At 41.3% G+C, this 22,947-nt stretch overlaps 1 protein-coding gene across 1 annotated transcript in view; it reads right to left on the minus strand.

Moving 5' to 3' along the window:
• Nucleotides 1-22,947, minus strand: part of msh4 (mutS homolog 4) — a 126,851-nt gene that overhangs the window by 2,834 nt on the left and 101,070 nt on the right. Inside the window, exons 16-19 of the mRNA XM_060830028.1 lie at nucleotides 17,247-17,365; nucleotides 15,501-15,629; nucleotides 13,922-14,096; nucleotides 2,116-2,204 (exon numbers count right to left, since the gene is read on the minus strand). Of these exons, the coding sequence (XP_060686011.1) occupies nucleotides 2,116-2,204; nucleotides 13,922-14,096; nucleotides 15,501-15,629; nucleotides 17,247-17,365 (512 nt within the window). The remainder of the gene's footprint in view (nucleotides 1-2,115; nucleotides 2,205-13,921; nucleotides 14,097-15,500; nucleotides 15,630-17,246; nucleotides 17,366-22,947) is intronic.

Raw genomic sequence — 22,947 nt, forward strand, 5'->3', positions numbered from 1 at the left:
TGTTGTTGGAAAAGCGCAGCAGGTCAGGCAGCATCCAAGGAGCAGGATGCTGCCTGACCTGCTGCGCTTTTCCAGCAACACATTTTCAGTTCTGATCTGCAGACCTCACTTTCTCCCCTATACATGGACTTCAGTAAAGCCTTTGATAAGATTCCACATAGGTTGTTGCAGAACATGCAGATGCATGGAATTGAGGGTGATTTAGCAGTTTGGATTAGAAACTGGCTTTCTGAAAGAAGGCAGCAAGTGGTGGTTGATGGAAAATATTCAGCCTGGAGTCCGGTTACTCGTGGTGTGCCCCAAGGATCTGTTTTGGGACCACTGCAGTTTGTCATTTTTATAAACAACTTGGACACAGGCATAGGTGGATGAGTTAGTTAGTTTGCAGATGATATTAAAGTTGGTGGACTAGTGGACAGTGTGGAAGAATGTTACAGGTTGCAGGGGACTTGGATAAACTGCAGAATTGGGCTGAAAGATGGCAAATGGAGTTCAATGCAGCTAAATGTGAGGTGATGCACTTTGGGAAGAATAATGGGAAGGCAGAGTACTGGGTCAATGGAGAGATTGTTGGCAGTGTGGATGTGCAGAGAGATCTTGGAGTCCATGCACATAGATCCCTGAAAGTTGCCACCCAGGTGGATAGTGCTGTTAAGAAGGCATATATATCGTGTGTTAGGTTTGATTTGTAGAGGAATTGAGTTCCAAAGCCGCAATATCATGCTGCAAATATACAAAATGCTGGTGCTTAGAATATTGTGTACAGTTCTGGTCCCCATATTTCAGGAAGGATGTGGAAGCATTGGAAAAGGTGCAGAGGAGATTTACCAGGATGTTGCCTGGTCTGGAGGGAAGGTCTAATGAGGAAAAGCTGAGAGACTTGAACCTGTTCTCATTGGCAAGAAGAAGGCTAAGAGGGGATTTGATGGAGACATACAAGATGATTGAGGATTAGATAGGGTGGACAGTGAAGGTCTTTTTCCTCGGATGATGACGTCAGTTTGTACGAGAGGCATAACTACAAATTGAGGGGTGATAGATTTAAGACAGATTTAACCCCTTAAAGAGGCGGGTTCTTTACGCAGAGAGTGATAAGGGCGTGGAATGCACTACCTGCTAATGTCGTCAATTCAGCTACATTAGGGAGATTAAAACTATCCTTAGATAAGCACGTGGATGATTTTGGGATAGTGTAGGATGATGAGCTGAGAATAGTTCACAGGTCGGCGCAACATCGAGGGCCGAAGGCCTGTTCTGCGCTGTATTGTTCTATGTTCTAACAGCAGAGGAATTCTCCCCAGCCCAATACTTGTCTGTCAACCAACATCAGACAAATAATCTGGTAGTTATCATATTGCTGTTGTGAGATCTTTTTTGTACACAAACTGGATGCTAGATTTCCTAAATTACAACTGTTACCACACTTCAGAAATAACTGGTTCTAAAATTCTTTGGTGAAGTTTTGTCAGGTGTTATGTAAATGCAAGACTTATTTTCCTTCAAATACTGTGGCAGAGAAGCGGGCTGAAGGGAAAAAATTTGCACACTGTCATTAGTGAGGAGTGCCATTGTATAAAGTTAAGTTCTAATTGCAAGCCACACTCAGGTGACAGCAATTAATTTTTTTGAGGAGTTTATCATTTGTAAAAATAGAAAATGTGATAAAGTTGAGTGTCAATTATCACCTAATCCTTCAACAGAGCAATTGTTTGCTTTGCACTTGGTACTCGAAGGCAAGATGTCACAGGCTCAGGCCTGTCTGGAGATCAGTATTGGGACGGTGATAGAGCAGGATGACACAAGAGTGAAGCCGATGGGAGACTAATGAGAGGAGCATAAAGGCAGAGTGTTAGTTGTTGGCTTATGAAGGGGTTCAAACTGATGGGCAATTTAGATGACAATGATGAGATTGTCAGAGATCAGGGTAGTTGGAGGTGAGAGATTAAGCAATGAAAACAAAGTGCTGGCAACCCTGAACAATAGAGAAGTGTTTTTTTTGCACATATTTACTTCTACAACATTTATTGTGATGCAAATACATTTTAGATACAAAGTATAATTTTCTCATCTGACGGACTATCTATTAAATAACATTACTGCGGTAACCCTACTTACCCATATTTGTTTGGTGATGTGAGAAGCAATTTCTTTAGCATCGAGTACAATTGATGGGGGAAGAGATGAAACCTCAGCAGCTTTCAAACCTCGTGCAAAAAAACGACAAAGATGATATTAAGGAAGAGAATTATAAGTCTGGTCATTGTATTCAGAGTTGTATAATATACCCTTCCACCAACACTCTCATTCATTTAATTGAACTGATCCTCACCCTTAACAATTTCTCCTTCGAATCCTCCCACTTCCTCCAGACCAAAGAGGTAGCCATGGGCACATGTATGGGCCCCAGCTATGCCTGTCTCTTTGTTGGCTACATAGAACAGTCCATCTTCCGTAGTTACACTGGCACCACTCCCCACCTCTTCCTTTGCGACACTGATGACTGAATCGGCGCCACCTCGTGATCCCACAAGGAGGTTGAGCAATTCATCAACTTCACCAATACATTCCATCCTGACCATCTCTGACACCTCCCTCCCCTTCCTGGACCTCTCCATCTCCATTAATGATGACCAACATTTTTTACAAACCCACCGACTCCCACAGCTACCTGGATTACACCTCTCCCCACCCTACCTCCTGCAAAAATGCCATCCCGTACTCCCAATTCCTCCACCTCCGCCATATCTGCTCCCAGGAGGACCCAGTTCCACCACAGAAAACACCAGATGGCCTCCTTTAGAGACCACAATTGCCCTTCCCACGTGGTTAAAGATGCCCACCAACGCATCTCGTCCACATCCCACACCTTCACCCTCAGACCCCACCCCTCCAACCATAACAAGGACAGAATGCCCCTGGTGTTCACCTTCCACCCTAACAACCTTCGCATGAACCAAATCATCCGACGACATTTCCGCCACTTCCAAACGGACCCCACCACCCGGGATATATTTCCCTCCCCATACCTTTCCACCTTCCGCAAAGACCATTCCCTCCATGACTACCTGGTCAGGTCCACGCCCCCCAACAACACATCCTCCCATCCTGACACCTTTCCCAGCCACCGCAGGAATTGCAAAACCTGCGCCCACACCTCCTCCCTCACCTCCATCCAAGGCCCCGAAGGAGCCTTCCACATTCATCAAAGTTTTACCTGCACAACCACCAATATCATTTATTGTATCCGTTGCTCCCGATGCAGGCTCCTCTACATTGGGGAGACTGGACGCCTCCTAGCAGAGCATTTTAAGGAACATCTCCAGGACACTCGCACCAATCAACCACACCGCCCTGTGGCTCAACATTTCAACTCCCCCTCCCACTCAGCCAAGGGACATGGAGGTCCTGGGCCTCCTTCACCGCCGCTCCCTCACCACCAGATGCCTGGAGGAAGAACGCCTCATCTTCCGCCTCGGAACACTTCAACCCCAGGGCATCAATGTGGACTTCACCAGTTTCCTCATTTCCCCTTCCCCCACCTCACCCCAGTTCCAAACTTCCAGCTCAGCACTGTCCCCATGACCTGTCCTACCTGCCTATCCTCCTTTCCACCTATCCACTCCACCCTCCTCTCTGACCTATCACCTAATCCCCACCCCCATTCACCTATTGTACTCTATGCTACTTTCTCCCCAATCCCACCCTCCTCTCATTTATCTCTCCACCCTGCAGGCACTCTGCCTCTATTCCTGATGAAGGACTTTTGCCCGAAACATTGATTTTCCTGCTCCTCGGATGCTGCCTGAACTGCTGTGCTTTTCCAGCACCAACATCTGCAGCCATTGTTTTTACCTTGTATAATGTGGGGCCAATGGATCATGGACACATTGACCAGCACTGCCATCTTACACTCCCAGGGACCCAGGTTCAATTTCAGCACTGGGTAGCTGTTTGTGTGGAGTTTACACATCCCATGTGTGCGTGAGTTTCTATTGGGCACTCTCGTTTCCTCCTAGAGAGTCGAAACGTTTGCAGCTTTGGTGGATTGGCCAGGCTAAATTGCCCCGTAGCATCTAGGAATGTGCAGGCCAGGTGGGTTAGCCATTGTAAATGCGGGGCAATGAATATAGGCTGGGGGATGGGAGGAGCTAGGTCTGGGTGGGATGCTACTTGGGGGCCAGTGCAGATTCAATGGCCTCTATCTGCACTGTAGGGATTCAATATTCTATGAAATGAACTGAAAAATTACAACGCAGTATTTAAATAAACAAATTTAATGACTAAGCTAACTCTGGCTATGAATTTAATTCCAAAAATGTCTTTGTTATCCTTACCATTGTGTTACTTATCACCTTGATCTTGACTAACCTTTCTCTACATATTCAAGTAAGTGAATGTGTTTTAAATACTTAATTCTCAGAGTGTTGCTGTCAGGGGTAAGGTCAATTTGTGGTCCATTCCTAGAGAAGTTGTGAACCACCTTCTTAATCACTGCAGTCCATGTGATGAAGGTGCTCAGAAGGTGATATCAGGGAGAAAGTTGCAAGATTCTGAATAGGAACAGTGAAGGAATCACCAATATATGTTCAAGATGGACTGGTTTGTGACTTCAAGTGAATTGTATATCGTATACCTGCTGTCCTTGTTCTCTCAAGTGGCCGTGGGTTTTGATTTGGGAAGTTACAGCATTGTACTCTGCAGCCACAGTCCACATAAACTGGAGGGTTTGGATATTTAAAGGTGCTAGATGGAATCTAGTTTTGCAGAGATATAAAGTTGTTCGTGTGGATAGAAACGTAGAGTTTATAGTGTAGAAGTAGACCATTAGAATCATTGTGACTGTACTGGCTCCCAAAAGAGCTACCCAGCTAACTTCACTCTCCAGACCTATCTCCGTCACCCTCAAACATCATGACTTTCAAACCTATCTCCAGCTCACTTATTAAACGTCCTATGGAATCTGCCTCCACCACTCTCCCAGGCAGCGTATTCTAAATCCTAAAATCTCTGAGGAAAGAAATTTCTCCTCATTTCATTGCAAACTCTCTTGTTGATGATCTTGAAGTTGTGATTCCTAGTTATTGACATACCGATTGCTAGAAATAACATATCCTTCTTTACCCTGTCACAATTGTTCATAATTTTGAACACCTCAATAACGTCACCTCTTAATCTTCCCTGCTTCAAGGACAATAAACCCAATCTCTCTAATCTTTCCTTGTATCTAAAAACTCTCATTCCTGGGATAATTCTAGTAAATCTCCTTTGAACTCTCTCCAGGGCTTTAACATCCTTTCTTCAATATGATGTCCAAAATTATACACAATACTCCAAGTGTGGTCTGACCAATGATTTGTAGAGGTGCAAGCATCACTTCCTAGCTTTTATAGGCGGATGCCTCCATTTATAAACCCAAGGATCCTATATGCCTTCTTAACAATTGTTTCAACTTGCCTGGCCACCTTCAATTATGCACGTGAACCTTGAGGTATCTCTGCTCCTGTATTCTCCTCATGTTTTGGAGATGCCGGTATTGGACTAGAGTGTACAAAGTTAAAAATCACACAACACCAGGTTATAGTCCAACAGGTTTAATTAGAAGCACTAGCTTTCGGAGCGCTACTCCTTCATCAGGTGGTTGTGGAGTGTAAGATTGGAAGACACAGAATTTATAGCAGCGTTCCAAAAGCTAGTTCCCCTCAAGTTTGTAACATTGAGCCTGTATGTCTCTGTGTTTCTTCTTCCAAAATGCATTACCCCACATTTCTCTGCATTGAAATTCAACCATCAGGTGTCTGCCATTTGGCCAACTTTTAAATGTCCCTCTGAAGCTGCCCAGCATCATCCTCACAGTTCACTCTTCTCCCTGACTTAAGTATCATCTACAAATTTAGAGATTTTGCCCACAACACCCCTTTCCAAATCATTGATATGAATCAGAAAAAGCCACAGTCCAAACACTGATTCTTGGGGAACACCACTTTCAATTCATCTCTAATCTGAGAGATACCCATCTCTCCCTACCCTCTGTTTCCTATCTTTTGGCCAATTCATCTCCAATCTGAGAGTTACCCATCTCTCCCTACCCTCTGTTTCCTATCCTATAGCCAACTTCTAATCCAGGCAACCAAGGACCATCATCTCAAACATTTCTGATTTGATAACAAACCTGTCATGTGGTACCATATCCAATGCTTGCTGAAAGTCCAAAAATACAACATCTACAGCAATACCCTCATCCACTGCCTGTGTCATATCATCAAATAACTTAATTAAATTTGTAAGACATGACTTGTCTTTGACAAAGCCATGTTAACTGTCTAATTAACTTATTTTTCTGTCTCTTTACCTTATCCTGCATTATGGCCTCCATCCGTTTCCCTACCATTGATGTCAAGCTGACAGGACTGTAGTTTCTCGAGTTATCCTTTGTCCCTTTCTTAAACAATGGTGTCACATGTGTAATCCTACAGTCTCCTGGAACTAAGAGAGGCCTGGAAAATTTCTGTCGATGGCTCCACAATTGCTTCCTTAACTCTCTCAGCAATCTGGAATGCATCCCATCTGGGCCTGGAAACATCACTATCACTATACTGTTCAGTTGCTCAATGCCCACGTTTTCAACTAGGCCATTGTTACCATCTTCTAATTTGGTAAAGACACAAGCAAAACATTTGAGATATATTTCCTGATTTCTATTGTTGTTATTATTCCAATATACATTATTTTCTCAATGTCCTTATAGATCATTGAGTCTTACAGCATGGAGACAGGTGTTTTAGCCCAACTGGTCCATGCCGACCAAAATGTCCATCCACGCTAATCCCATTTCCCTGCACTCGACCCATATCCTACTCAACCTTTCCTATCCATGTATTTATCCAAATGCCTTTTAAATATTGTTAATGTACAGGGTCAACAACTTCCACCAGCTGTGTAAAAAAGTTGCCTCTCAGGTTTTTTTATTCTTTCCCTAATAACCTTAAATTTATGCCCTCTTGTCCTTGATTCCCTAAACCTGGGAAAAAGACTGAGTGCATTCGCCCTATCCATGCCTCTCATGTTCTTACACACTGCTATAAGATTTCCCCCTCAGTCTCCCACGCTTTAAAGAAAAATGTCCTACCTTGTTCAACCTCTCCGTTTAACTCAGTTGAGTCCTGGCAACAGCCTTGTAAATTTCTTCTGCACTCTTTCCAGTTTAATAACATTCTTCCTACAGCAAAGTGACCAAAACTGAACACAATGCTCCAAGTGCGGCCTCACCAATGTCCTGTACAACTGCAACATAACTTCCCAACTTCTATACTCAAAGCCCTGACTAATGAAGGCCAATGTGCCAAAAGCCTTCTTCACTGTCCTGTCTACCCGGGACTCCACTTTCAGAGAACCATGAACCTGAATTCCAAGGTCTCTCTGTTCCACTTCACTCATAGAACATAGAAAGGTACAGCACAGAACAGGCCTTTTGGCCCACGATGTTGTGCCGAGGATTAATTCTAATTTAAGTAACTTAACCTATGCACCCCTCAATTCACTGCTATCCATGTGCATGTCCAGCAGTCACTTAAATGTCCCTAATGACTCTGCTTCCACCACCACCACTGGCAACGCATTCCATGCATTCACAACACTCCTTAAGGTCCGACTATTCACCATAAAATTCCTACCTTGATCTGATTTTCCAAAATGCAAAACCACACACTTATGTATGGTAAACTCCATTTGCTATTTCTTGGCCCATTTCCCCAGCTGATCAAGGTCCTTCTGCAATTTCTGATAACCTTCCTCACTGTCCATGATACCGCCTACTTTACTGTCATCTGCAAACTTACTAACCATGCCTTGTACATTCTCATCTAAATCATTGATATATATAACAAACAGCAATGGGCCCAGCACCAATCCCTGAAGTACTCCACTAGTCACAGGCCACCAGTCTCACAAACATCCTTTCACGGTTACCCCACTTCCTACCATCAAGCCAATTGTGTATCCAATTTGTCAGCTTGCCCTAGATTCCATGTGTTCTAACCTTCTAGAGCAGCCTACCATATGGAACTTTAACAAAGGTCTTACTGAAATCCATATGGAGTCTACCACCCTGCCCTCATCATTCTTCCTCGTAACTTCAAAACCCTGTGAGGCAGGATCTCCTATGCACAAAGCTCCCAATCAAACCCAGTCTTTCCAAATGCATGTACATCTTATCTCTCAGAAACTTCTCAAGTAACTTACCCACCACAGATGTTAGGCTTACTGGTCTATAGTTTCCAGATTTTCTTTGTATCCACTAAAATGCATTTCTAATCAACCTGCTGCAGTTCAACTTTTAAACCCCTAAAATCTGCCATTTTTCAGTCTGGGATCTTAATCATTGACTGATTTTTATCTTTTTCCAATTTAATACTGACCCTAATTTTTGTTATGATTGCTATTTCCCGAATGCTCCCTCATTTAGATGTTCTCCACTTGGCCTATCTCATTTCCTAACACAAGATCCAGCACTGCTGCCTGTCTGGTAGGACTGGAAAATACTGATCCAGAAAGTTCTCTTGCCCACATTGCAGGAATTTCACCCCTTCCTGTCCTACACTCTACCTTTTTCTCCAATCTACCTTAGGGCAATTGAAATCACCAACTATCACAACCCTACTTGTCCTGTAGCTTTCCATAATCTGTCTACAAATGCTCACTTCTACTTCCTCCCCCACTATTTAGAGGTTTATAATAAATTTGCAACAAGAAGTGTGCTTCCTTCCTGTTTCTCACCTTCAACCATATAGATTCTAAATGTGTATCCTGAAGTCCTTGGCCATTTTCTTTATTGCTGTTCTTCATTGTCTAAAATGGGCATTGCCAGTAAGATCACTAATTATTACTTACTCTTAGCCCACCAGGTGAGAAACAGGTTTTATGTCAAGAGAGAGTATGTTTTCTTGCTTCTTGTTCCCAACAATTCAGTCCATTCATTGTTCACTTGGGACATAAATCAGGCAATCATGCAAAACAGCAAATCACACAAACACGCCTTAGATTATCCGTCCATTAATAAATACAGATTACAGACAGCATACACATTCAGATAGACTAGGCTGTATTCTATTGAGTACAGATTAAGGGTAATCTCAAGATCTGTAAGACAATAAAATAATTTCAGGTAAGTAATTAGAGGGTGAGAATACAGATCTTTTGGCACATCCTGACTTCTGAGTCAAAAGCTCTGGATTCAAGACCCACACAAAGACTTTTTGGCCACAGAAGGTTCGTAACATGGCTGAAGAGGTTGTGTGCTGTAAATACTTCCAGTATACATTATACCAGGTAGATGGAAAACATTGAAACATAAAAGATAGGAGTAGGAACAGACCATTCAGCCCTTCGAGCCTACTCTGCCATTCATCACGATCATGACTGATCGCCCAATTCAATAGTCTAATCCTGCTTTCTCCCCATAACCTTTGATCCTATTAAACCCCAAGTGCTGTATCTAGCCACCTCTTAAATGCATTCAATGTTTTGGCATCAACTACTTCCTGTGGTAATGAATTCCACAGGTTCACCATACTTTGGGTGGAGAAATGTCTCATTTCCATCCTAAATGATCCACCCACAATCCTCAGACTTTGACACCTGGTTTTGGACAAACCCATCATCAGGATCATCCTCCCTGCATCTACTCTGTCTAGTACTGTTAAAATTTTATAAATCTCTATGAGATCCCCCTCATTCATCTGTATGGCAGCAAAAACAAGAGCAGGAGAGATTGCTGGTCAGCCATCCTGCAGAAGGCAATCACAAGCCACTGCAATATTTTGTCCATAAGCATGGGCTAATCCAAAGGAATTCCATGCCCAACCCTCAAAAATGAGAGGAGAGATAAACAGAAATTAGAGAAACGACTAATCTGGGAAGAAGACTTTGATAGATAAGAAAGTAAATTGTGAGGAGGACACAAGGAGGTTACAAAAAATATAGGTAAGTCATGCAAGTGGACAAAGATGTGACAAATGGAGAATAACATAGAAAAATGTGAAATTGTTCACTTTAGCAGGAAAATTAAAAATGAAGCCTGTTACCTAAATAGTAAGAAGAACTACTGCATACAAGTGAAAATCAGGAACTCTGGGTCAATTAAAAAAGTCAAAAGCAAAAAAGATTTTTAAGATTATTGACAAGAATGTAAAACCAGTATGACTAGATAATGTTAACATGCTGTTCAGCCAAAATGAAGTTGGAACAGGTTTGAGGGGAATACCCTTGTCCCTACATATTTACAACATGAAATTATCAAATAAAACTTTACCGTACAAACATTAGACACCATCACACCGTGCCTCATCCTCTTCTCACTTGCTGCCACATTTCCACAACTGTCCTGAAGAGGGGTCACTGGACCCAACAAGCAAAGTAGAAAAATCAAGAAAATCAAAGAAATGGAGGAACATAAAATTATATAGGTAAAGTGATCAAATCCTAGCAGATGATAGGGTTGCCTTCTCGTTAGAGATGACTGGTGCTTTAACCTGATGGTCACCATGCCTCAGACAAGGTGAGTGTTGAGAAGGAGAGTCCTTCATGGTAACCTCAACCAATACAGATATTGAATCAATGTTGTTGGCATTCCTCTGCATCACCAACTAGCTATCCAGACAACTACGCCAACCAAACCACATCAGAAGATAATAACCATTATTACAGAAAAAGTATTGCAAAAACCACTGGGGCTAAAGGCCGACAAGTCCATGGAGCTGCAGACCTTCATCTCGGAGTCGTAAAAGAATGGTGTTAATTCATTCTGAAGCTAATCAGCAAAGCGGAAATTAGATGCCAAATCTTTTACCTAATACTAGATGTATTATAGAATGCAACTTTTTTATATTCATTCATGGGCAGTGGCCATCACTGTCTGGCCCAGAATATATTACTCACCCCTAACTCCCTTCAGACAGAAAAAACACAAATGTTTGCCTCTTCCCTTTCTAACACCCAGTGTCCTAGAATATTTTCTCTCTAACATTTAACATTGGGAAATGCTGATATCCTTTTCTGTTTCAGTTATGTCAGCAACAGCTACTTTCTGCCAACAATGTGATAATGAACAGAAAATATGTTTGTAATGCTAATGGAAGGACAGATATTGGCCAGGATATTGCAGATAGCTCTGCTGGGTTTCTCTTTATACACTTTTGAAAATAATTAATAATTAATTATTAATTAAGCTTAAGGAAACTAAAGACTGACAGTGTAATAAAATCAAACATATAAAGGAAACTTAACAATTTCAATTAGACTTTGATTTTCGGGCAATGTTATGCACTCCAGCTGGTGACAGAAAGCCTCAAATTGTCAGTGGACACCCTAAGTTCCCTCTATGGGGACAGGCAGGAGACAGGAGACAGGCAGGCAAGTATCCCCTATAGCTCAGTGCCTGGACCTGTTTATGGTCACCATATTTCTTTTTATACTCTTTGAAGTAGATACTAAATTAATCAACCAAATTAAAGAGTGAGTTAAAAACAATGACTGCAGATGCTGGAAACCAGATTCTGGATTAGTGGTGCTGGAAGAGCACAGCAGATCAGGCAGCATCCAATGAGCAGCGAAATCGACGTTTCGGGCAAAAGCCCTTCGGCTTTTGCCCGAAACGTCAATTCCAAATTAAAGAGTGGGCAACGCAACAGAAATCAAATCTTTATTGCATCTTTAAAATTGAACTGAATAGTTTTTATTGAGATAATGCACTCTAATGTCTGCAGTGCTCATCAATTGTGGAATGCCTCAAGCATATCAGTGGACCCTTTCCAAGGATACCCTGGCATGTTTGTAACCATAAGAGAGAGACTGGAATAATGACCTTCTCCATATATCACCACCTCAAGCTGTTTATGGTTACCATGTTTCTCATTATACTCCAATGAAGACCAAATTTACATTAAACTAGTTAAACCAAATTAGAAGATAACAACCTCTAATGGGGCATTGTAACAAAATCAGAAGTTCAAATAAAATTTGGAAGTTTCAATTAAAACTCCATTGTGGGTAGAGAGAATGCACTCCAGCCCTGCAGCTCCCTCTGGATGTAGAAGGCCTCAAGTGTGTTAATGGACATTGCAGTTGTATGCATTTTGGGAATGCAACTACAAGTCAGGCATATAACAATCCCTTCCATTGCCCACTGCCATGATCTCTTTAGGGTCATAAAATTTCTCATTTATTTTTTAAACCAAGAAATGCAATTATACCAAATTAAAACTGAACAGGTAGCCCTATCTCACTTTATACTATTTAATAAACACCTATGAAACAAGCTATTTTTTATTCAATCAGAGGATGTGGGTGTCGCTGGCTGGGTCAGCATTTATTTCCCATCCTTAATTGCCCTTGAGACAGTGGTATTGAGTTGCCTACGGTTACAGTCCATGCACAGCTAGGGTGTTGATAGTGGGGAATTCAATTATAGTAAAGGCCAGTGAATGTCAAGGGTGATGGTTAAATTCTTTCTTGCTGTAGACGGCCATTGCCTGACATATGTGTGGTGTGAATATTACTCAATAGTTGTCAGCCCAAACCTAGATATTGGCCAGGTCATGCTGCATTTGGACATGGACTGCTTCAGTATCTATGAGTTTCACATGGTGCCAACCATTGTTGAATGGTGGATGTTTTAAGTTTGTCATGGAAAAGGAGAAAGATGGTCTGCAAAATAGGGTTTTGGATTGGGATAGGCAGATTTTATTAAAATAAGCCTAGACCTGACCAATATAGACTGAGAACAACTACTTGGGGTTAAATCCACAGCAGAACAGCAGTGGGTATTCAAAATGATGCCTGGGAAGATACAGACCCAACATGTTCCCCTTAGAGTGAAAAATAGGAAATATAGGAAATGATAGCAAGCCCAGAGATCTGTGAATGTCTATGAATTTTCAGAATTGGCTAAAGAGGAAAAAGAGAACTATACCTTCGGGAGTAAAATATGGAGGCCCTAGAGGAGTATAAATAGTGTGGGGGGCGGAGGGATCTTAGGAAAGCAACTAGGAGAACAAAGAGGGGGCATGAGAAAATGCTGATGGGCAAGATGAGGGAGAATCCCAAGTTATTCTACAAATATATCAAGGATAAGAGAGTAACTAGAAAAAGAGCAGGGCCTTTTGGGGAGTATGGAGGCAATCTATGCATGAAGCTAGAGGACCTTGGTAGAATGTTAAATGAGTACTTCACATCTGTCTTCACGTGGGACAGGAGGATGTAAGTGCATAATTCAATAAGATAGACTGTGAAGGTCTTGAGCAGATTGATAGAAGAATTGAGGAAGTAATGGTGGATTTAAAAGTGGAGGTCCCAGTCCAGATGAGTTATATCCCAGGCTGCTTTGTGAGACGAGGAAGGAAATAACAGGGGCCCTGACCCAAACTTTTATACCATATCTAGCCACAGGGGAGGTACTGCAGTATTGGAGGACAGCAAATGTGGTCCTATTTTATAAGCGACTGGTAGATACAGACCAAGAAACCACAAACCAGTAAGTCTAACATCAGCGGTAGGGAAAATACTGAAGGAGAAAATTAATTTCCACTTGAAAAGGAAAGGTTTGATCAGAGGTAGTCAACATGGTTTTGTTAAAGGGAAGTCATGCCACACAAATCTGAAGGAATTTTGAGGAAGTGACCATGTGTTTGCATGAGGGTAGGGTAGCTGAGTACCACATGGGAAACTGATACATTAGGCTTTGCTGAATCAAATTCAACGTTCAAAATTGAGATTTATGGATTTTTATTGGTCAAGGGCAGTCAGGGATATGGAACAAATAGAGTTTGGATACAGGTCAGCTGCAATTTCATTTCAGGGCAGAGTGGACTTAAGGGACCAAATGGCCTACTTCTGTTCCAAAGTTCCCAGGTCTAGCAGTATAGCTTACCATAATTTTTCTCCTCAGTATAACCTTTGGAGAGGATGTATGTGTAGACAATCTTACTACAGTTTCCAGTGCTGCTTCGATTATGTTGAACTTCGAAGTGGTTGTTTTCCACATTGGGATATAAAGCATCAAGGTGGCAGACTTCCAGGAAGTGAGTGGCAAATAACGTGAATGCCTAAATGGAAAGAAAGCAAACAACTTGTTTCAAATGAGGTGAGATATTGTGGTAACATTACTGGAATAGTAATCCAGAAACCTAGGCTAATGCTCGAGGAATATGGTTCAAAGTCCTCCCCATCCCCCAACTCTTTTATGAAATGGCCAAGAAAACAACTTGATTCAGGGCAATTACATATAAGCAACAAATGTTGATTATGCCAGCAATGCTCACATTCCTTGAAATAATAAAGGAAAAATAAATAATGACAAACATCAAAGAAAACCACTTCAACAAAGCTGCCTGTTGCAGGTGATGCATTTCCTGCTATGCAGTGTTACCGTGAGTCAGCCATAGCTCAGCAGGTACAGCACTACTGCCTCTTAGTCAAAATGTTGTCCAAGCTTCCTGATCTGATCTTATCATTTAGAGTGGCATTTTTAGTCCGGTGTTAAAGGAGTGCTGCACTGGCAGAGAAACAATCGTTATGTGCACAAAGTAATTTGAGTTTTCATCAAGTCTCTTCAGATGAATGTTAATGGTCCCATGACATAATTTCAAAGAAGAGTAGGCAAGTTCACTCCTGGGTTGGCCTGGCTGATATTCACTCTCAAGCAAGATCAATAAAATAAGCTATCTGGTTCATTATTATATTGCTATTTATGGGATCACACTCTGCACAAATTACCATTTGTGTTTACAATGTCAAAAGTACTATAAAATGCAAGTACTTTATAATGTCCTCTATGACCTTATCCTCTCACTGCAATTTCTGCGAATGTTGATCATACAGTATCTACAACACAGGAACAGGCCATATGGCTGAACTAGTCCATGCAATGCTTAATATTGAGGTTTACTTCTAGCCATTCTTTGAGTATCAGTGGTCTTTCCTGTATCCCCTTTGGGCTTATTTGTGACTGTTGTGTATTTATTGGGCCTAATTCTGTCCTCTCTTTCAAGTGGAAACATTTTCTGTGCATCTGTCTTTTGGACAGAATTTTACATGCGATAGAGACACCTCTCCACTTGAGCAGGGTGATCTACCAGGCCTCCCTCCATCCATGACCTTCTCCTGCCATCTGTAAAACTGAGCCAGTAATTGGCCACTTGAGCCCTTCATCTGGGAAAAAAAACAGCTGGTCTTCCCATCTGTAAAATTGTAAATGTGTGGTTAGTAGAGAGGCAATACATGGGGTTTTACAGGACCACCAAGATACATGGGACCATTAAGTTCAGTCCTATGAAACCACTTTTATAATATTGGACCTCTGTCAGGCTATTCCTCAGTCTTCTCTATTATAGAGATGAAAAGTCCCAGTTTTTTCAATCTTTCCTAACATATATGGAAAATGACACAGTTTTGATACTGTTCTTATAAATCCCAAACTTTGTTCATACTTGCATAAACAAACCCTTTACCTTGAAACTGAGCAGAAATTCACAGACAGCATGACAAATCCCAATACCTTCTTCTGTACTGGTTCCTCTACCCAATTCATCAATTATAATGAGAGATTTATCAGTGGCATTATGCATAATGTATGTTACCTGCAATAAAAGGAATAGATGCATACTGAATTTTCTAATCATCAAAATAACCTTCAATTTCTATATCATGTATCTAGCTACATCTTGTTCGGATTTATTAGGAGTAAGAGGCCTGCTCCAATTTTGTATCCAATTGGCTAGCTCTTCCTGGATCCCAAGTGATCTAACTTCACTAACTAAGGAGCAGGAGAGTCGACATTTCGGGAATGAGCCCTTCTTCAGCTCCTTGGAAGCTGCCTGACCTGCTGCGCTTTTCCAGCAACACATTTTCTGTTTTGATCTCTAGCATCTGCAGTCCTCACTTTCTCCTAACTTTATTAACTAGTCTATCATGCAGAACCTTGTCTAAGGCCTTGCTAGATTTCACATAGGCAACTTTGATGGCTCTGCCCTCATCTATCTTCTTGGTCACATCCTCAAAATACTCGATCAAGTTTGTGATATAATTTCCCATGCACAAAGCTATGCTGACTATCCCAAATCATAATATTGCTGGAAATAATAAGATTATTTCAAAACTCTGGAAAAGTGTTGTTTTGTTGCAATAAGAAACAACTTTACATTTCTCTGGCATTATTCAGGATCTCAAACAATTCAAAACACTACTTTAGCTTTGGCTTCATGATCATCAATTTGTACCCAGCAAACCCCACAGCAGCAAGGTGATAAAGACCAGATAATCTTTCTTAGTGAAGTTGGGTGAGGGATAAATATTGACTAGTACAATAGGAAGAACATATCAAAATACTAAGTATGTAAGTTAGCTCACTGAGCTTGAAAGTTTGTTTTCAGACGTTTCGTAACACCAGGTAACATCATCAGTGACAGTCTCTGGTGAAACACTGGTGGTATGTTCGACCTCTTTATTTATAGGTCTTGGGTGTCATTTCCATTTTTTTGTCAAGGGAAGGTAGATAGGGTCTAAATTGATGTACTTGTTGATGGACTTCTGGTTATAATGCCATGCTTCTAAGGATTTTCGTGCATGTATGTGTTTCGCCTGTCCGAGGATGTGTGTTGTCCCAGTCAAAATGGTGTCCTTCTTTGTAGGTGTAGAAGCTAGTGATAGTAGGTCGTGTCTTTTGGTGGCCAGTTGGTGTTCATGCTTCCTGGTGGCAAGTTTCCTGCTAGTTTGTCCAACATAGCATTCTTAACAGTTCTTGCATGGTATGTTGTAAATGACATTAGTTTTGCTGGTGGTATCTAATGGATCCTTTAGGTTCATTAACTGCTGTTTAAGTGTGTTGATAGGTTTGTGGGCTACCATGATGCCAAGGAGTCTGAGTAGTCTGGAAGTCAAATGTTTATGTTAACCTATAATGCCACTCAGGGATTTATCAGTGAATCACGCCTGATGAATATTACCTGCCAGAAAAGGAAGAGACACACGCTAAAGCTTCTAGTCACCAGCACAGTCAACATAACAGCTCATCCAAATGATATCCTCTAATGTAGCATTTCCTCAGTACTGCACTGCAATGTCAACCTAGATTATGACATAAAATAATACCCTACCAACATTTCCAGATGATTCTAATACTTCCTCCATTAAACATAAATGATCATAAACACTATGTCTTTAAAAATTCCAAAGGGGTGTTAAAAATACATTTAGACCTCTTTCATCTCTTTCATGAAGGTTGATGAGTTTGTTTCAATATCATCGTCTACACCAATCCTAGTAAAAATCTGATCAGCTATTCGAAATGAAGCATACTCAGCTGGAACAAAGGAACCTAGTTGGGGAGAAAAGAAATTGTTATCTATCACTTGTCTTCAATTTTTCTATATTCAGCAGAACATGAGTGCATTTAGACTTTAAAAGTTTTACAATGCTTTTTATAATCTTCTTTCAGATTTACACAAATATATAAAATTTACATCAATGGCAAACCATTTAACCCAACTGATCCATGCTGGTGGTTATGTTCCTCACAAACTTTCAATCACATCGATGGCACCTCTCTCACAACTGGAAACATTTTCTTTATGATTTGCACCATTAAACCCCAAGAATTAGCATTAATATTGCCAAGATTTGTTGTGTGGTCATCTGGGGATATGTGAACTGGCCGAATGGCAATGAAGAATACTAAATGCAGTGCACAATAGGGGAAGAGCAAGTTACTTTCATTGACTGCTCTACTGAGCACAACAGAGTGTTCATGCTTGCCTGGAGAAGGGTCAGACAGTCATGCAGAACAGATATTGAAATTTGACAGATTTAAATTCTTAACTCGTAAAAAATGTTTTTTAAACCAGTTTTCCCCTCCATTTCTGTATTTCTTCAGTATTTTAGATACCTCTTTCAGTTCATCCCCTCAGCTTTCTTTTTCCTAATGAGTTTGTTTTAAGTATTTTGTGTAATTTCCTTGCTTACTTTTGAAATCTGCTGTTAATGAAAAGTGAGATGTTTAGAGGTCAAGAGAGGTTTAACAGTGATGTCTTTTCACCGCATTCTCTTGGTAGTTTGGTTCCTATATGAGGCATGAACTAATATACAAGCTATTACACTGAAGAGAGGAAGTGAGGAAGAAAACTGGTTAAAAAAAGCACCCTTTTTGATTAAGAATTTAAATCTGTCAATCTTTCATCATCTGCTTCAAATCGAGTGTCTGACCTCTCCTCCAGGCAAATATGAACATTCTGATTTGCTCAGTATGGCAATCAATGTAACAACTGTTAAATTAAATTACTGGGCGCACCAGTGAACAAGTCCTGTTTAATACTTTTAATATTCTTGATCCTTGTTATTCCAATTTACACACTATTATGACACAGGGATAGCAAGCCAGACCAAATCAGAGTTGTTACTGCTGAATTCACAACACAGTGAAATTAAAACATTCAAACACCCTCAAAATTGCTTAATTCTTCCTAACAAATTCTAAGAATCACAGAAATCAGACAGTTTATAACTTAAACAAAAATCAACAATTTATTATTAATCCTGTTAACTTTTTAGAGCAAAGCTAAATCCAGGTCTTTTTCAATATATAAATTCAGTTACATCACACTGTAAACTTTTGCTACAAATTCTGTGTCCTACGATCTTATACTTATGAAAGTATCTTATGAAAGAGCTGCCCTCCGAAAGCTAGTGCTTCCGAATCAACCTGTTGGACTATAACCTGGTGTTGTGTGAGTTTTAACTTTTGCAAATGTGTTGCTGGTCAAAGCACAGCAGGTTAGGCAGCATCTCAGGAATATTCCTGAGATGCTGCCTAACCTGCTGTGCTTTGACCAGCAACACATTTGCAGCTGTGATCTCCAGCATCTGCAGACCTCATTTTTTACTCGTGAGTTTTAACTTTGCATTTATAAAGTACCTTTAATGAAGCAAAACATCTCAGTGTGCTTAACAGAAATTGTCACAGAATCATGGAGGTCTATAGCACAGAAAAGGTCCTTTCAGCCAATCAAGGCTGTGCCAGTCAAAAACAATGACCTGTTGTAACCCCATTTTCTGGCAATTGGCTCATAGGCATATATGCACATCTAAATACTTCTTCAATGTTAAGACGGTTTCTGCCTCCGCCACCATTACAAGTAGTGAGTTCCCGATTCCCACCATTCTCTGGGTGAAAAAGGTATTCCTCACATCTCCTTTAAACCTCCTTCACCTTACCGTAAATCCATGCCCCTAATCACTGATCCATCCATCAAGGGGAAATGTTTCTTTGTCTCAACCCCATCTATGCCCCTCATCATTTCATACATTTCAGTCATGTCCTTCGCAGTCTCCTCCTCTCTAAGGAAAACAACCACAGTCAATGCAATCCCTCTTCATAACTGGAACATCACAGGCAATGTCCTGGTAAATTTCCTCTGTACTCTTTCCAGTGCAATCACATTCCTCCAATAATGTGGATTTTAGAACTGCACACAATGTTTCATACAGTTTCAGCATGACCTACCTGCTCTTCAAACTTTATGCTTCAGCTAAAAGAGGCAAATATTCCATGTGCCTTCTTAACCACTTTATCTACTTGTCCTGCTACCTTAAGGAGCCAGTGGACATGCACACCAAGATCCCTCTGAATCCTTGGAGCTACATCGGGTCCAGCTGTTCATCGCGTATTTCCTTGCCTTGTTTTTCCTGTCCAAGTGCATCACTTCACACTTAGCCAGATTGAATTCCATTTATCACTGATCAACCCATTTGACCACATATATCCTCCTGTAATTTAAGGTTATTCTTCTCACTATTTGCCATCCTACCAATTTTCATTTCATCTGAGAACTTACTGATCAATCCTCTTACATTCAAGTCTAAATCAATTAATTCAAATAAAAAGTTACAAATACAATAAACAGCAAGGGCCCCAACATTGATCCCTACTGAAACCCATTAGACACAGGCTTCCAGTCACAAAAGTATCCCTTGACAATCACCTTTTGCTTCCTGCCATGCAGCAAATTCTGGATCCAATTAGCTAAATTTTCTTGGATTCCATGGGCTCTTACCATCACTATGGGTCTGTTATGAGTGACCTTATCAAAAGCTTTCTGAAATCCAAATAGAATAAATCAAATGCATTGCCCTCATCTACACACCTGGTTACCTCTTCAAAAAATTCAAAGTGGTCAGACATGCCCTTCCCATGCTGACTGTCGTTTATTAATTTCTGCCTCACCAAATACAGATTAATTCTGTCACTGAGAATATGTTTCCTCACCACTAAGGTTAAGCTGACTGGTATGTAGTTTCCGGGTTTATCTCATGTTCCTTTCTCAAATAATAGTAACACACTGGCTGTCCTACAATCCTCTGTCACCACACCTGTGGCTAGGGAGGAACTGAAAACTATTGCAAGCACCACTGCTACTTTCTCCCTTGCCTCACTCAACAGCATGGGATACATTTCATACAGTCCTGGAAACCTATCTACTTTTAAGCCTAGTAGACCACTCTGAAGCTCCTGTTGATGTTAATTTAAGTATATCACAGTCCTCTTCCCTGACTTTTACACCCATTTTGTGCTTCTCACTGGTTAATACCAAGCCAAAGTATTAATTTAAAACCCTACCTACATCCTCTGGCTCCACACTTGAATGACCACCGTGGTTCTTAATTGACCCTAGTTATTATTTTATTCTTAATATACTTGCAAAATAACTGATGATTTTCCTTTATTTTACCTGTCATTGTTCTTTCATACCTGATTTTGTGCTCCTAGTTTACTTTAAATTTGCCCTTGCACATTCTGCAATCCTCCAAGGCTTCAGTGGTTTTGAGCCCTTGGTATTTGCCATATGCCTCCCTTTCATGTGTAATCTGTCTGCCTTGTACAGGTCCTACTGCCCCAAAAATGTCCCAGAAATCTAAAACCTTCCCTTCTGCACCATCTGTTCAGCCTCACATTTATCTGGACTATCCTCTTATTCCTACATGTGCTAGCACATGGAAACAAATGTAACCCGGAGATTACATAGAAAATAGAAAAATACAGCGCAGTACAGGCCCTTTAGCCCTCGATGTTGCGCCGATCCAAGCCCACCTAACCAACACTAGCCCACTATCCTCCATATGCATATCCAATGCCCATTTAAATGCCCATAAAGAGGGAGAGTCCACCACTGCTACTGGCAGGGCATTCCATGAACTCACAACTCGTTGAGTAAAGAATCTACCCCTAATATCTGTCCTATACCTACCTCCCCTTAATTTAAAGCTATGCCCCCTTGTAATAGCTGACTCCATACGTGGAAAAAGGTTCTCAATGTCAACCCTATCTAAACCCCTAATCATCTTGGACACCTCTATCAAGTCACCCCTAAACCTTCTTTTCTCCAATGAAAACAGCCCCAAGTGCCTCAGCCTTTCCTCATACGATCTTCCTACCATGCCAGGCAACATCCTGGTAAACCTCCTCGGCACCCGTTCCAGTGCCTCCACATACTTCCTATAGTATGGCGACCAAAACTGCACACAATACTCCAGATGCGGCCGCACCAGAGTCTTATACAACTGCAACATGACCTCAGGACTCCGGAACTCAATTCCTCTACCAATAAAAGCCAGTACGCCATATGCCTTCTTCACAGCACTATTTACCTGGGTGTCAACTTTCAGAGATCTGTGTACATGGACACCAAGATCCCTCTGCTCATCCACACTACCAAGTATCCGACCATTAGCCCAGTACTCCATCTTCTTGTTAGTCTTACCAAAGTGAATCACTTCACACTTACCTACATTGAACTCCATTTGCCACCTTTCCGCCCAGCTATGCAACTTATCTATATCCCGCTGTAACCTGCCACATCCTTCCTCACTGTCAACAACTCCACCGACTTTCGTACCATCCACAAACTTGCTCACTCAACCTTCTAGCCCTTCCTCCAGGTCATTGATAAAAATGACCAACAGCAATGGTCCCAAAACAGATCCTTGCAGAACACCACTAGTAACTGCATTCCAAGATGAATCTTTACCATCAACTATACCCTCTGTCTTCTTCCAGCCGGCCAATTCCTAATCCAAACCTCTAACGCACCCTCAATGCCATACCTCCGTATTCTTTGCAGTAGCCTACCATGGGGAACCTTATCAAACACCTTACTAAAATCCATATACACCACATTTACCGCTTTACCCTCATCCACCTCCTTAGTCACCTTCTCAAAAAATTCAATAAGGTTTGTGAGGTACGACCTGCCCTTCACAAAACCATGCTGACTATCCTTGATCACATTATTCCCATCCACATGTTCATAAATCCTATTCCTTACAATTCTCTCTAAGACTTTGCCCACAACAGAAGTGAGACTCACCGGCCTATAGTTACTAGGGTTATCGCTAATCCCCCTTTGAACAAGGGAACCACATTTGCTATCCTCCAGTCTTCTTGCACTATTCCTGTAGACAACGAGGACATAAAAATCAAGGCCAATGGCTCTGCAATCTCCTCCCTTGCTTCCCAGAGAATCCTAGGATAAATGCCATCAGGCCCAGGGGACTTATCTATTTTCACCATTTCCAGAATTTCCAACACCTCTTCCCTACATACCTCAAAGCCATCCATTCTAATTAATTGTGACTCAAATATTCACATCGGCAACAATGTCCTGTTCCTGAGTGAATACTGACGAAAAGTATTAATTCAGTGTCTCCCCAATCTCTTCTGCCTCCACGCACAACTTCCCACTACTATCCTTGACTGTACCTATTCCAGCCTAGTCATTCTTTTATTCGACATACCTATAGCAAGCCTTTGGGTTTTCCCTAATCCTACCAACCAAGGACTTTTCATGTCCCCTCCTTGCTGCTCTTAGCTCTCTCGTTAGATCCTTCCTGGCCACCTTATAACTCTCA

Source organism: Hemiscyllium ocellatum, chromosome 9, assembly GCF_020745735.1.
Source record: "Hemiscyllium ocellatum isolate sHemOce1 chromosome 9, sHemOce1.pat.X.cur, whole genome shotgun sequence".
In the NCBI taxonomy this organism is placed as follows: Eukaryota; Metazoa; Chordata; class Chondrichthyes; order Orectolobiformes; family Hemiscylliidae; genus Hemiscyllium; species Hemiscyllium ocellatum.